Below are 14,304 nucleotides of genomic sequence, written 5' to 3' on the forward strand. Positions count from 1 at the left end.
TGGCAAAATTTTGCAACGTGATTCGCAGCATGGCTGAGCGCATCTTGCAAGAGCAGAGCATTTCCCCCCTTTGAGAAATTGAAATATCAAATGCTAAGCCGCATACTTAATTGTGCTAAGCACGCGGCACAATATATCTCAAGGCGAATTTTTCGTGAACTCTACGAGTTAATATGTGTACGTGTATAAATCCCTTCCACATTGCTCGCCCACCTACCTGCGTACCTTCTCCAGCTTTCAGGTCAGGTTAGTTGCCGCTTTATGGCAGTGTTGCCAGTTTACGGGAAAAAGGTCGTCGCAGCATCATGCTGGTTCTATCCTTTGTCAAAGAAACACCGTTCTTTTTTCTCATTTAGATAGAGCTTTCAACAAAGCAGCGCCCGCAAGAAAAGAATGGAGAGAAATAATTACGAATAAGTGCTCATCGTTCCTGTGCATTTATGATTTTCCTGACGTGTTGTGCGGACGTACAAGTGCGAAGTGAATTTGTTTGTTTTCGGCCGTAGCCCCATCCCCAATGATGTGGTAGGAGAGGGTGATTACAGGTGGTTCTCCTTTGCTTTCGGCACACCCTCGCCACCCGCACAAAATCACAGGTATAGTAGGGATTGTTTTTTTTTTTTAAATAATCAAACAAAACAATGAAAATCTTCAAAAGGTCTAAATAATTTTTTTTCTTTAAATCAGGTACCTTTTATTTATTTATTATTTAATATTTATTAATTAAATTATTTATTCATGGCTTTCTCGAAAAAATCCTTGACTTAAAAGAGATCTCTGAAAAATTGACCCTGAGAGAGTATGAAACGTAATTAAAACTGTTCCCGGCGCTTAATCGAAACTCGATAAAACACAAGCCCGCATCATAATGAACTGGCTCTTTGGTCCTGGCAAGGAATTCTCAGCCTCCTTCTGAAAACTGTTCCCATGAGAAAATATTTTCGGCGCTCGTCTTCTCACGATAGTGCTCTTATCTGCTACGAAAATTAAAGCATTTTATTCGCTTGATTATTTTTAAAAAAAAATTTCGTTAGAAAATTTAACTTGTCCGACAAGTGAAAATGGAAAGAGAGATCACGTTACAAAAGGTTGCAGGTATTACTCTCGTGGTCGTGAAAAATAAAAGCATCGTGACAGGACTTTCACGGCGCTTGGTAATGTCATTGAAAACAGATCAGTCTGATTTAATTAGTGAAATGTTGAACGAATTCGCGCAATCTCAGTCCATGGGAACAATTTGCATCATTACTTGCTCCATCAATAATTATGAATTTCTTAATAAAACCTTTAAATTAAAAATCACATTTTACTATTGATTTTTGTGCAATTTCATGTGATTGAATTTTTAAATTAATTTTTCCAGACTGCAATATGCACCCCCTTCCTGTTTTCCTACTTGTCACCGCACTCGCAGTGTCCAGCGCGAGCGGTCAGCAAAATAAACCTCCGCGATTTTTGCCTGGAGGCGACATGCTTCGAATTTCTGTACCTGAAGATGCCACGGTAGGCACGTCTATTTACACCTTAAAAGGCGAGGATCCTGACGGAGGTGAGGTCCACTATAGCATAAGCGGCCAGACTTTTGAAGTGAACCGTAATACCGGCGTCGTGACTCTGGTACGGCCGCTTGACCGAGAGAAGCAGGATCTCATCGAAGTGATCATCAGCATCACAGGTCATTAATTTTTCGCCAAAACACATTTACTTTCTGATTCATTCATAATCATGCACGCGATTTTTAGGAATTTTTCCACTCATTGAACAGCGAGCGCGTGAAAAATTTTACAACTGAAAGTTAAATTCACTTTTTAGCAAGTTTATACATTAATTAATAATTTATTCTTTCTCATTGTGCACTAAAAGTATTTTTAAATTTTTCAAATTTAGATACTGCCCCACGCGGTAATGAGCCAAACACGGTGTCTTTGCGAAGAGAGATCACTGTGATTGACAGAAACGACAACGCACCTCAATTTGAAAACAAACCTTATTCTCTGAGCATACCTGAAAATACACGGACTGGAAACGTGGTTTACGAAAAAATCATCATTATGGACGCCGACAGTGGAGGAAACGGTGAGGTCACCGTTACGTGTGACCCCATCAAGTCAACGCCGAGAGGCGCATGCAACACTTTTGGCATCAAAGTGGTCGAAACGACGAGATATCCGGGAACTAACCAAGGTAAAGAATTCAACATTTTTTTTTAATTTAATTCTCTGGGGAATTCAAGAAATATAAAATATACATCTCATGCAATATGCCGTTATTTGTATGTGAATTTTATTAATTTTAACTTTTAAATTTTTGGCATTTAATATAATATAATATTTTAATTTTCTTTTGTAGTTCTGAATAATTTATAATACTGTTCTTCGTTTCTATTCCAGCCCGCACCTACACGTGCCAATTGGTGCTAAATGAGCCGCTAGATTTTGAGCGCCGCTCGTCCTACAGTTTGTTCCTGACCGCCACTGACAACCCTTTTGACCAAAGAAGCAAACTCAGGGCGACGGCAACGGTGACCGTCCAAGTAGAGGACGTTCAGGACCAGCCGCCCGTCTTCCTCAACGCCCCATACTCCTCTTCGATTGCCGAAGGCACTGCACAGGGTGTTTCAATTTTGCAAATTCGTGCCAAAGACGGTGACGCTGGACACCCGCGAAAAATTGTGTTGAAAATCGAGGGCGACTACGGAAACCATTTTGAGTTGGTGACTGAAGAGACGCATGGAGGAACGGACACGGTGGCCACTTTAGTCACCACAGATTCACCATTGGACCGGGAAAATCCGGCCGTTTTGGAAAATGGTGGAATCTACACTTTTAATGTTACCGTAAGTATTAGTTTTTGGAAGTGAAAAATTATTTTATGCAAATATTATATTTTAAAATTTTAGGCGAGCGAAGTGGGCAACTTTGATTTAATTGGTGATTCCACAAGTACGCAAGTGATGATTGTTGTGACAGACGTTGATGACCATTTACCAAAATTCAATAAAGACATCTCGGTCATTCAAGTCTCTGAGGACATAAGTAAATTATATAATTAATTCAAATTAATTTGACTAAATATATTCAAATAATTTTGTTTTAAAATAGGAAAAGGCTCACCTTTGCCTGGACTTAACCTAGTAGTGAGTGACGATGATTTTGGCGATAATGCATTTTACAAAATCTTCATTCGCTCAACAACGAGCAGTGATTTAGACAACGTCCTTTCCTTGCACCCTTCGTCTGGTGCAGGGCGCACCCCCATCAACATCAGGGTTGAGGACCCTTTGGCCTTTGACTACGACGAGCCAATCAACGAAGATCACACTTTGGAATTTGAGGTTCTGGCCATCGTGACCAAAGATGGTCAAGAAATGGTCGCCGCCAAGTCTCAGATCAAAATCGAGTTGTTCGACGCTAACGACAATGCGCCTGCATTTTACAAACCTTCCTACAAACTAACCATTCCTGAAAATCTGAAACCGGGCTTCCTCCTTGAGGATATCAAAGCCACTGATCCGGACAGCGGCGACTTTGGAAAAATCCACTACTCACTGCAAGGTTTTGGTGCTGATCGCTTTAGCACGGACTTCATCAAGGGTGGAATTTATCTGGCGAAAAATTGCCCTCTCAACGGATGTGTTGATTACGAAACGCAGAAATCTTACTCTTTGACTCTGACTGCTAAGGACGGTGGTGGAAAATTCAGCACCACCAGTATTCAGATCGAAATCGAGGACATCAACGACAACGCGCCAAAATTCCAGCAATCGGAGTACCGCCGCACCTTTTTGGAAGGGGAAACTAGATTCAACCCACAATTGTTTGTCAGGGTAAATAAAAAGGAATTTTTTTAATCAAAAATTAATTTATGAATTTTTTTGCAGGCGGTTGATATTGATGGCCCTTCGCAAGGAAACGGTGCTGTAACTTATTCGATTTCGGCGTCAAACGCCCCTGAAGGAACCTTCCTTGTTGACCCTGACACTGGTGAGCTGAAACTGCTCAAGCCTGCTGCAGCCGGCGACACCCTATTTGGACAGTACGAGTTGAAAATCAAGGCCAGTGACCACGGCCAACCAGAGTCGCTGCACTCTGAGGCTTCGGTCGTCATCAGAGTCGGCGTGCCTGGAAACCAGCAGCCTGTTTTTAAGGGCGGCCCAGTTTTTGAAACCAAAGTGTTTGAAAACATTGAGCCTGGAAAGTCTGTGATAAACATCAGCGCCCACGACCCTGACGGTCAAGATTCTGAGCTGACCTACAAAATCGTCGCCGGCGCGAGGGATAATTTCTTAATTGACGAGTTCTCAGGGATCATCTCGGTGGCGCCAGGGGGAATTGCTGAACGAGAGGATTTCAAAATTTTGGTCGCTGCTATTGACGACGGCAAACCTTACAGGTGAGTTTATGGCAATTTATTTGAAAAATAATTATTTTATTCTAATATTTTAAAAAACTAGGGCGACAGCCACTGCTACTATTATGGTGCACGTCGTTGACATAAATAATGAGCCTCCGAAATTTGACGAGGATTATTACGAGAAGCACATTTCGGAGAGATTGGATGTTGGCGAAAAGGTGCTCCAGGTGACGGCGACCGACCCAGATTTGGACGCGAAATTGAACTACTCCCTTCTTGATCCCGAGTTCATCAAGGACAAAACGGGCGTAGAAATTCAGTCAAATTCAAATAAATTCTTTAAAATTAACTCGACGACCGGTGATATTTTTTTGGCACGAAAACTGGATCATGAAATTGCTGCAGTTGTCACTTTTAACGTGCTGGTTGTAGACGAAAATGCGGAAGAAAATATAGAATTGCAAAACGCGACATGTAAGAAATGATTTTAAATATTTTGAGTATATCTGTAAAAATGTTTTATTCGTAATTTAATTAGGCGAAGTTACGTTCTTTGTGGAGGCGTACAACAACAAAAACCCGGTGTTTAACGAGCCTTGGAGCCCAAGCAACCCTGTTTTTAAAATAAAACTCGGCGATCAGAGGAGTTTGGGTACCCAAATCCTTTCACTCTCGGCCACAGATCCTTTGAGGGGCGGTTTTCCTATTTCAAAAATTCAACTTTTGACAAATGAAGATGATATCGTTTCTCTTACTCCTGACAACCGTCTGCTTTTGAACAGAGACCTGCCGTACGACTTAAATAATAAGGTATGATTACTATGATTTATCACTATTTGATTGTCTTAATAAAAAAAAAAAATTCAGACTTTCAAAGCAACTGTGCGGTCAGAGGCTGATGGAGACAGTGACCGATTCAGCGACGCCACTGTTATAATTGAACTGGACGACATTAACCACTACACTCCTAGTTTTACTCAAAGAGTTCGTTAAAAAAATTATTAAAATTATCAATCTTCTTATACTTTATGATTTCTTTGTAGACGTACAAAAGCAGGATTGCTGAAAATGCAAAACACCCCGCGTCGGTGCTAACAGTCAACGCGACCGACAATGACGACCCAAGCAGTCCCTCCGGCCACGGACAGGTGCGCTATTCCTTGACCGGATCAGGCTCTCAGCTCTTCACAATTGATCCAATCACGGGCATTGTAAGCATCGCGAAAGGCGCTGCTCTGGACAGGGAAACGCAACCAATCCTCAGCTTTTACGCGGTGGCCGTGGACACGCCGAACGGAGGCCCCGAACAAAGAAAATCGACGGCGCATGTAATTTAATTTCTTTTTAAATTTTAAAATTTTAATTTTGCTGCTTAAGATTGAAATTGAAGTTTTGGACGTGAACGACAACCCTCCCAAATTTGAAAAATCTTCATACACGGCTGTGATTCCTGAAAACGTCAACATTACGTGGAGCGTGATTAAAGTGCATGCCAGAGATGCTGACGAATCTCTGAGTGGGCAGGTGGAATATGAGTTTGCCGATCTTGGGGATGCTCAAGGTACTTATTTTTCCTATTTGCAGTAATTTTTATAACAAAAATTATGCAGGCCTTCTTTCTATAAACACAACAACTGGAGAAATAAGAACAAAATCCTTACTTACCGGAAAAGGTCGACAGGACCCTTACACCATCCAGGTGCGCGCTATTGACCTGGGCCAACCCTCCCTGCACGGCGACGCGCCCTTGTATCTTTATATAAGTGATGTTGGACAAAATGACGGAATTCCGATATTTTTAAGACCAATGCCAAACGAAACAGCATTTGCCGCAGAAGTAGGAAATTTTTATTCACATGATTGAGTTGATTAAATTAATTATATTTTTAGAACTCAACAATTGGATCACCAGTTTTCCAAGTTGTAGCAACCGATCCTGATGACCCTAACACAGCGAACGGAATGATTAGTTACAAACTTCTGGACAATGAGAAATTTTCAAAAGACACCCTGGCTTTTAGAATTGGTGAATTTCTTTAAATATTTATTCCTGCAACATAATGTATTAAATTTATACAGATCGTGAAACTGGACTAATTACAACGAGACAGCCTTTAGACCGTGAGAGGCAGTCGGAATACACCTTAATCGTGGAAGTGCAGGACGACGGCTCGCCACCGAAAAAAGCGTCAAGTATTTTGCGAATCGAGGTTACTGACGTCGACGACCACAAACCTGTCTTCCAGCGCTCAATCGTAAAAACTGGCTTTATTTAAATTTTTTTTATTGATTTTTATTGAAAATTATTTTAGGATGCCGACGAAATTGAGTTCCGCATCAGAGAAGACGCCGCGCCCGGAGTTGAAATTGGAACGGTAGCTGCGGTTGACAACGACTTGAATGAAAATGCCGACATTGACTATTCAATCATTTGTGAGTCGATTCAAATTAATTCAATATTTATAGTTTAATTCCGTATCAAAATTTTAGTCGGTAATGACGAGAGAATTTTCAACATTACGAGGACAAAAGACAATAAAGGTTTGATCACCTTGAATAAGCGCGTGGATAGGGAAACTAAAGAGGACCATTTGATCACCATCAAGTGCTTCCCTGCTAGAACCAGACCACCTGCAGTTAGGAAGGAATTTAACCCACAGGTTAATAATCATTCTAGAAATTTTTTTAAACTTTTCCATAAAATATTAATTGTTTTATTAAATTTACTGTAAACTAGCGTTTTATTTTGATTCTAATAAAATTTTGAATTATTAGGACATGTCGGAAATTCAAGTCAAAATTTCAGTTGAAGACGTTGATGATAACGTGCCAGTATTTAAAAAGGCAAATCTAACTGTTGGTATGTATTTACCTGATTTTTTTTTTAAATAATAAAAATTTGCAATTTTTTTTCAGGAGTAAGAATTTACGTGCCAGTCGACACTCCATTGGCGACCATTGAAGCAACTGACGACGACGCCAATGCTCCTGAAATGCACTACAAACTGCTCAAGGCTGAATTCGACCGTCCAGGTTTGGCAGAAATGAGCGTCAGCGAGGACACTCCAATTTTCCGTCTCAATGAAAGGACCGGCGAGCTGCACACCGCGACCTCAATGGTGCCTTTCGCAGATGGAATTTTCACTCTGTACATAACTGCCTTCAACAGTGAGGAAAAGGAGGGCAGCGCCAACACCACAATCAGGGTGAGTCTCGCATAAAATAAAAAGTAATTGATTTTAAACATTTGTGCAGGTATTCGTTTGGAGGGACACAGAACTTTTGAAGTTCGTTTTTGCAAAGCCATTGGCCGAGGTCAGGAGGTCACTACCTCAGTTCGCCTCAGATTTGGAACACTCGCTGCCAGACGCAGCCAAACTTAACATTTATGATACGCAGTACTTAATTAAGAAGGGCGGCAGCATTGATTTTAGCACAACAACGTAAGTATTAAATTTAAACCTTGTTTTATTTTCTTAAATTTTATCTCTTCTGCAGATCCTGTTTCCAATTATTGGGAGAAAATTCTTTCAATCTGACGTCAATGCAAAAAATGCTCACTTTTGAAAGCAATCCCATGTTGTCGAAAGTGTTCGATCGATATGGTGTACAATCCGTGGAGGTATAATTAATCTTATCTTTTTTTAATCCTAAAATATTTTAATATTTTAAATATCATAGCGGTGCTCTCCAGTCGCTCAGAAAGTAAAAGCCACAACCGTGCAAATCTGGGTTTTGGCGATAGCAGCGCTCGTCGGCTTCTTTGGTTTCGTGTCAATGATTTTCATCTGCGCCTCACACAGCAGGTATTTTATTCAAATTATGCTACTTTTAATTCAGAATCGAGTGTTTGAGTTGGTTTTTTTCATTTGCAGGTACACGAGAAAAATTAGATCAACTTTGCGACGAGATGACTACAGTAGCAACGAAGGCTACGCGTATGTTATTTCGCACGCAGGGTCGGTGTTGCGAAATCCGGCGCCGTCGATCATTTCGCAGAGTTTCCACGGCTCCGAGTGGCCGGCGGAGTTCATAGGCACTCCAGCTAGTTTGCTACCCCCAGGGGTTGTCACGTGATAACCCGATCGATGCCAAATTTGTAACTATATGTCCGAGCTTACTACTGTAATTAGGGTTATACTGTGTAACAAAGTGTATTGTATAAAATTGTATTTCAAGTTGTTGACTTTTGCTGCTGGAAATAATAATTTGCCAATTAAATTGCCATCGAACAATGAAAAAAGAACTCTGTTTTAAACAAGAATCCTATTTTGAGGGAAAAAGGAAAACAATTTTCTTGGTGGCAAATTCAATAGTGATGGACACTTTCGCGCTGAAAGGAGGTAAAATTTGTTTGTAAGGAGAAACGCCACCTGGAGTCTATTTTTGAAACCAAGAAGGTAAACAGTACGAGCTGTCAAAAGCCTCCCGCAATGCCGACGTAATTTTTTGACTGGATCAATTTCTGCTTTTCCAATTGGATTTGAAGAAATGAATTTTTTATAATCTATTAAACGCTACTATTGCTCATAAATCTGTACAATGGCCTATGTGAGTGTCCCCGAATGGACACCACATCAAGTAACTGAATGGCTCAAAGGTATAAAAAGCTGTGATTTTGTTTAATTTATCTCATTTAACACATAAACATTTCTATATATTTATTTTGTATTACTTCCAGGTCTTGATACTGTGATACTTAGTTATTCGCACAATTTTCTCAACAATAATGTTGGAGGCCAAAAACTTTTAGATATCTGCGCGTCGGATTTGGAAAATTTAGGAATCAACAAAGTTGGGCACCAGGAAATAATTCTTGAAGCCATCTCTTTGCTCAGGAATTTTGTAAGTTTGGAAAAAAACTCAAGTTTTAAGTTATAAGCTAAATTTCTAGATAATTTTTTCTAGTAATTATATTTTTAATTTTTAGCACTATGACTTGGACCGAGAAAACATGCAACTGCTGGCAGTTCGACTGTCCTGTTCTGCACACAGTCTTGAACAGACAATAAAAGCGGACCTGAAGGAAAACCCTCGCGGTTCTCAAAGGGTCCGGACGCAAATCATGGCCGACGTGACAGGAGTGACGGCCACCATCAAGGCTCTGGTGCTGTGGATCGACCGACAGCCCTTTGCGAGCAACGAGAAGTACCAGGAGATCAGGGCCATCATTCTCTCTCTTGGCCTCAGCATCGCTACGTGCACTCAGAGAGACAGATTTGCAGAAAACCCTGTGGAGGAAATCATGCAAAAGTGTGCACAATTGACCAAGCTCGCCAACGAAATTATCGAAAACTCAAAGGACCCCATGGTACTGCAACCGGCCAGTTTGGACATTGCCACCATCAGGAGCAGACAAGGCGACGACTTGGTATACAGAATTATTTAATTAATTTACAATAGAGAATAACTGTTACTTGATCAAAGGGTTTCACCCTTGCCAGATCGTGGCATGGTGCTCACCAGGTGGTTGAGGTCAACCCTCAAAGCACTCCGCACCATCAGAGTGGCAGGATCGAACTCGGCGACGAAGTTGTCCAAATCAATTACCAGACTGTGGTATGTTTTCTGAATTTCAAAATATTCATGCAATGCATTTTAATAATTTGTAGGTTGGTTGGCGTTTGAAGTCCCTGCTACTCCTGTTTAAACAAGAATCCAAAGCTCAAATCTTTCTAACCCTGAAGAAACGCCCTCAGCACTCAACAATCTATGGGCAGGTCTACATAAAACCCTATCGTCTGCCCAGCAAAAATAGGGCTGCGGCTCTGGCTCAGTGGCAGGACAGCAGTTTGCCATCACCAAGACCTGAATTCCTTGCCATTCCTCATTTTGAACTCCCCAGATTGAGGAGGTAATTTAACTTAATGATTTTTTTTTTATTTTTTTTTTTATAATTAAAATTTCAGTGAAAAAACTGAAGATACCCGGTTTCTTGAGAGCAGCAGCTCCGAAAGTGAGAACGAGGCGCCGTACATCAGAGCCCAGCCAGGCCGAAGCTCGAACATCCATGCCGGGTCTGTTCTGAGCCTGATGCTTCCCAGGAACAAAATTCAGAGAAGGGCAACAGTCTCTGGCTACAGCTCTACATACAAACATGTGCCAGTTGGAATTGAACTTTTCAGAGCGCAGATCCAAAGGGAAATGCAGAGAAGGGGGCTGCAGTGCCCAGCGAAAAGCAATGAAGATGCCGCCAGCATAAGGTCTGACCAAACAATTGACAGGTTTAAAATTCTAAATGATTTTTGTTTTAATTTTAGGTGCCATGGAGGTAGCACTGTGTCGCTGGCTGTACGACCAAGCACTTTCCTTGGCACTGTTGGAAACCAGTGCCTTGATCAAAAATAATTAAAAAATATATATTTTGATCAGACTGAACAAGTCTTCCAAGGCTCAAATAAAAAGTGAAATGGGCATTTTAAAATTCTAGATTGATTTATTTAAATGAAAGATATAAATATTTGCTTAAATCTGCATTTCATGATTGAAAAAGAAAATCAATAAAAAATTAGGTTTTTGGTAACTTAATATTGCATTTCTTCATGTTTTCTCTGATGTCCCGACAATCTTCGTCTAAAAATTATTTTATTCTAGTGATTAATTATAAAAAAATCTTAATTCTCATACTTTTAGTAGACAGTGAGCATTGCTAAAATTTTGAAACATAATTAGTGATTAAATTGACCTGAAAATAATCTGCTCACAGAAAAAACAGCCATCCGTATGCACAGATTAAAGACATAAGGTGATTGGTATGCTCTTACAGTGCTGCTACTATTTGCTGTAATTTTATTTTTAATATTACAAAAAATACATTAACACAACTCAAATTAAAATGGTATTACCAAATATTTTGATTTTTTCATCATATTTTGGAATTTCTTGAAATCAAACTTTTACTTAAGGGTGGGCAAAAATTTGAATAAATACTTTTGGTAAGCTTGACACACTCAGCAACTTGTTCATCGATGATATCGGCAACAGAGTCGTCGGCATTTTTCTTCAAATAGCTGGTTATTTTTTTGTTTGCCATTTCACCTTCTTCAATCTATCATTTTATTTTTTACACCAGATTAAATTCATCAATAATTTTAACGTGGTATCCTCAAAATAAGATATATTTGTTACCAGTTTGCGTGCTTTAAAAATGCAGTCGTAAAAGTACTAGACCAAATAATGTCAAAGTATTTTTAACAAATGTTGAAAAAAAATTTCTCACGTATGAGCTGTCAGGAACATTGGCCACTGTTTGTACATGATAAAAACAAAAATAATTATAATTTCAAATATTACGATTCAAATCTCCAGATGCTGTAAGATACGAAAAAAGTTGGGGATCTTTTCTGAGAGAACGAAATTCATCGCGAGGAAAATTTTCGTCACTGGCGCAGTCAGAGTCGTCGTCGGGAAATAAATCATCGTACGGCTTTGTTTTGCAGCATTTCTCGAAACCCTTCAGAAAATACGTGTAAGTTTTATGAAGGTGTTTTTTTTATATATAAAACGAAAACCTTCAGACTACTGCAAGGACCGGAAGCTACGGTCGTGGTGGTCATTGGTGCGGCAGTGGTGGTGGTTGTCGCTCGCCACCACCAATTTACCGCGGGACAGGTGCCGTTGTTGGTCAAAACCGAGGGCGCCTCGTCCCGCACGAAACTGATGCACCGCGCTATGCAAAAGTACTGCTGCAGGCGAACAACGTCGCAGTCAATTTTGTTTGCACAAGTTGCCACTTGCATTAAAAAAGTAATATTTATCATGTCAATGTAACAATATTTAATAACTTACGATCAGCAGCTTTGGAAAACTGAAATATTTGAAAATTTACCAACAATGCAGGATTTCATTTTAGGAAAAAAATGGCTTACTTTAGTAAAAGTAGCTAGAAGAAGTACTGCAAAATGAAAGAAGTTCTCCATTGGATAAATTTTGAGTCGCTCAACTGCAAAATGCATGGCTGCTCTCACGTTCTGTAGCTATTCAGGCACGCGTCCTCTGCATATCCGGCACATATATTCCTACTCGCCCATTTTTAGGCGGATATTGAAATCAGAGTGACGTGCAAGCAAGGTGCAGAAAAGCACAGGGATTCTTTCCATTAAATTAATAAATTTTTTTTCTACAATAAATTTATTATGTATCAATTTCAAAGAAAAAAATTATCAAATAAGATTAGAATAAAAAAAACCAAATTGTAAATTTTTTTAAAGGTGCAAAATATTATATTTTCTTATTTACCTCATCGCTCTGGATTTCGATATTGTTAAATAGAAGTATAAATACTTAAGAACAAAGGATTTGTTAAATTTCCCCTCAACTCTTTGAAAGTCATAAATATATAGGCCGCGCAGGAAGTTAGGGAGAATCGCATTTGTCCAAACCAAGCGAGCAACACGGAAAAGCGCCAGCAGTTTTCCCCAATGCTCCACGTCAAAGCCTACTTTGTTTTTTGAAGCAGCCATGCAATTAGCTGCAATTTCGTTCCTCCTAATGCTTTATTTGACACTCGACAGCGCACCACACAAGGTGAGAATTAAATTAAACTCTTTGATGAACAAATCTCGTTTGAATATAATGCGTATTTGATCAGGTGAGAGCGCAAAGTGCAGACGGAGCCTGCATGGACCAGATGGGATTGAAACCAGGTTCGATCAAAGTAATTATGCAAAGCGCGAGAGCGAGAATTCTGGTTTCAGAGCAACAAGAAAAGTTGAAATCGTTGAAAAAATACTACTGCATATCGCAATGCATGGGCGGGTTTGGGGGCGAAGTGGACTTTTGCAAGAGCGACGGAATCTGCCTGGAGCAGCCGTCGGCGCCGTCAGGGTACTCCGCAGCGATGAACATGCCCCGCGCATAATCAGTTTTAATCAAAGGTAAGATATCGAGAACATATTACTAAAAAAAGGAAAGTAATTGGGAATTTCCTTTTTTACAGAACTTGAAATTGAAATTTAAATTGAGAGAAATATAAATTGGCACTGAAAAGTATTTAAAAAATTTCAAAAAAGAATTTGATTTTTTTTTTTTTTTTTTTTGTGAGAAATGAGTTTCATTTTAGTATTACTGCTTAAATGACATAAAATTAATATGTTCATTATAAACTTATATTTATGGAAAGAACTGTATTTCATAAAATGGTTTTATTTATTGACACATCCTCTCGTATATAAGCAGTAAATAATAACCATGTTTGAGAATTTTATTTTATTATGCATGTTTTCATACTTGCTCTTCACAAAGCAAGTAAAGCTGAGGGGAAAACAAAAATAGAAACAGCAACACCTGTGCAAAACAAAAGGTTTCAAGGATGCAGAATTTTTACTTTAAAAAAAAAAAAAAATTAAATTCACACTTGCAAAAGTATATAAAGTGTATTCAATTTGTTAGCATTCGTCACTTTGAATTAAGATAATTTTGTTTGCTCGGATTTTGACACGAGTGTTTCTCGGAAACATGTGCAGAGATAATTAAAAAGAGAGAAGAAAACTGATTTTTTTTTTGTCATTCAGGATATGCGGTGGCTAATATACTGTACAAGAAACAAATGGCGTAGTCTTTTCCAGTCCTCTGCTCTGGCGAGTTTACTTATCAATGACAATATCGTTGCGTCAGTTTCTTGGCGCCGCAAGCACATTTATTTATTATATTATATGTTTCAAGGGTAATATGTCAAACATCTTTTCTCACCCTGTTAGTTTTTTTCATACAGATGTGCGCAGTTGAGTGACGGTTGCCGTCATATTTGTGCGTCTTAATATCGACGTTTTTTGCCGCGGCCGCCAATTTCTGCCAGTTAATTGCTGCAATTTTAGACGGGCCCCCTGGTTAATTGGCCCGCCTGAAGCCGGTTCGCGAGCAAAAATTGACACGAATTACGAAAAATAGCATCGCGCGGCGCCGCGACTGCTCTGGTCACAGCCACCGACAAGAGAGAGAAGTTGATCTTTT

General features: G+C 39.5%; 4 protein-coding genes and 1 long non-coding RNA gene across 5 annotated transcripts in view; 3 read left to right on the plus strand and 2 right to left on the minus strand.

Annotated features, from left to right (window-relative positions):
- The window catches only part of LOC132194211 (protein arginine N-methyltransferase 5), a 29,533-nt gene that overhangs the window by 8,593 nt on the left and 6,636 nt on the right, over positions 1 to 14,304 (minus strand). The window lies entirely within an intron of this gene.
- LOC132194293 (cadherin-23) lies at positions 288 to 8,590 on the plus strand. The gene is made up of 23 exons (XM_059615466.1): positions 288 to 596; positions 1,364 to 1,675; positions 1,888 to 2,184; positions 2,391 to 2,836; positions 2,900 to 3,035; positions 3,102 to 3,826; positions 3,881 to 4,392; positions 4,454 to 4,827; positions 4,892 to 5,163; positions 5,221 to 5,337; positions 5,397 to 5,681; positions 5,731 to 5,914; positions 5,964 to 6,190; positions 6,244 to 6,379; positions 6,433 to 6,608; positions 6,666 to 6,786; positions 6,844 to 7,013; positions 7,129 to 7,213; positions 7,270 to 7,559; positions 7,609 to 7,796; positions 7,852 to 7,975; positions 8,035 to 8,159; positions 8,229 to 8,590. Exons 2-23 carry the CDS (start codon positions 1,372 to 1,374, stop codon positions 8,428 to 8,430), a joined length of 5,496 nt encoding a protein of 1,831 aa, XP_059471449.1. The 5' UTR covers positions 288 to 596; positions 1,364 to 1,371; the 3' UTR covers positions 8,431 to 8,590.
- On the plus strand, positions 8,756 to 10,864 carry LOC132194198 (connector enhancer of kinase suppressor of ras 2). The gene is made up of 7 exons (XM_059615346.1): positions 8,756 to 8,953; positions 9,035 to 9,198; positions 9,284 to 9,724; positions 9,781 to 9,912; positions 9,966 to 10,207; positions 10,263 to 10,556; positions 10,614 to 10,864. The coding sequence occupies exons 1-7, from the start codon at positions 8,896 to 8,898 to the stop codon at positions 10,699 to 10,701; spliced, it is 1,419 nt and encodes a 472-aa protein (XP_059471329.1). The 5' UTR covers positions 8,756 to 8,895; the 3' UTR covers positions 10,702 to 10,864.
- LOC132194199 (uncharacterized) lies at positions 10,785 to 12,699 on the minus strand. The gene is made up of 12 exons (XM_059615347.1): positions 12,592 to 12,699; positions 12,222 to 12,371; positions 12,142 to 12,160; positions 11,865 to 12,085; positions 11,647 to 11,806; positions 11,573 to 11,598; positions 11,482 to 11,517; positions 11,284 to 11,401; positions 11,199 to 11,234; positions 11,058 to 11,134; positions 10,981 to 11,002; positions 10,785 to 10,926 (listed from the first exon to the last, which is right to left on the minus strand). The coding sequence occupies exons 2-12, from the start codon at positions 12,306 to 12,308 to the stop codon at positions 10,862 to 10,864; spliced, it is 867 nt and encodes a 288-aa protein (XP_059471330.1). The 5' UTR covers positions 12,309 to 12,371; positions 12,592 to 12,699; the 3' UTR covers positions 10,785 to 10,861.
- LOC132194200 (uncharacterized) lies at positions 12,741 to 13,398 on the plus strand. Its single transcript, XR_009441521.1, has 4 exons — positions 12,741 to 12,879; positions 12,944 to 12,998; positions 13,050 to 13,229; positions 13,292 to 13,398. It is a non-coding gene; the product is annotated as an uncharacterized LOC132194200 (long non-coding RNA).

This window comes from Neocloeon triangulifer, unplaced genomic scaffold, assembly GCF_031216515.1.
Source record: "Neocloeon triangulifer isolate White Clay Creek 2 clone unplaced genomic scaffold, ASM3121651v1 ptg000006l, whole genome shotgun sequence".
Classification (NCBI taxonomy): Eukaryota; Metazoa; Arthropoda; class Insecta; order Ephemeroptera; family Baetidae; genus Neocloeon; species Neocloeon triangulifer.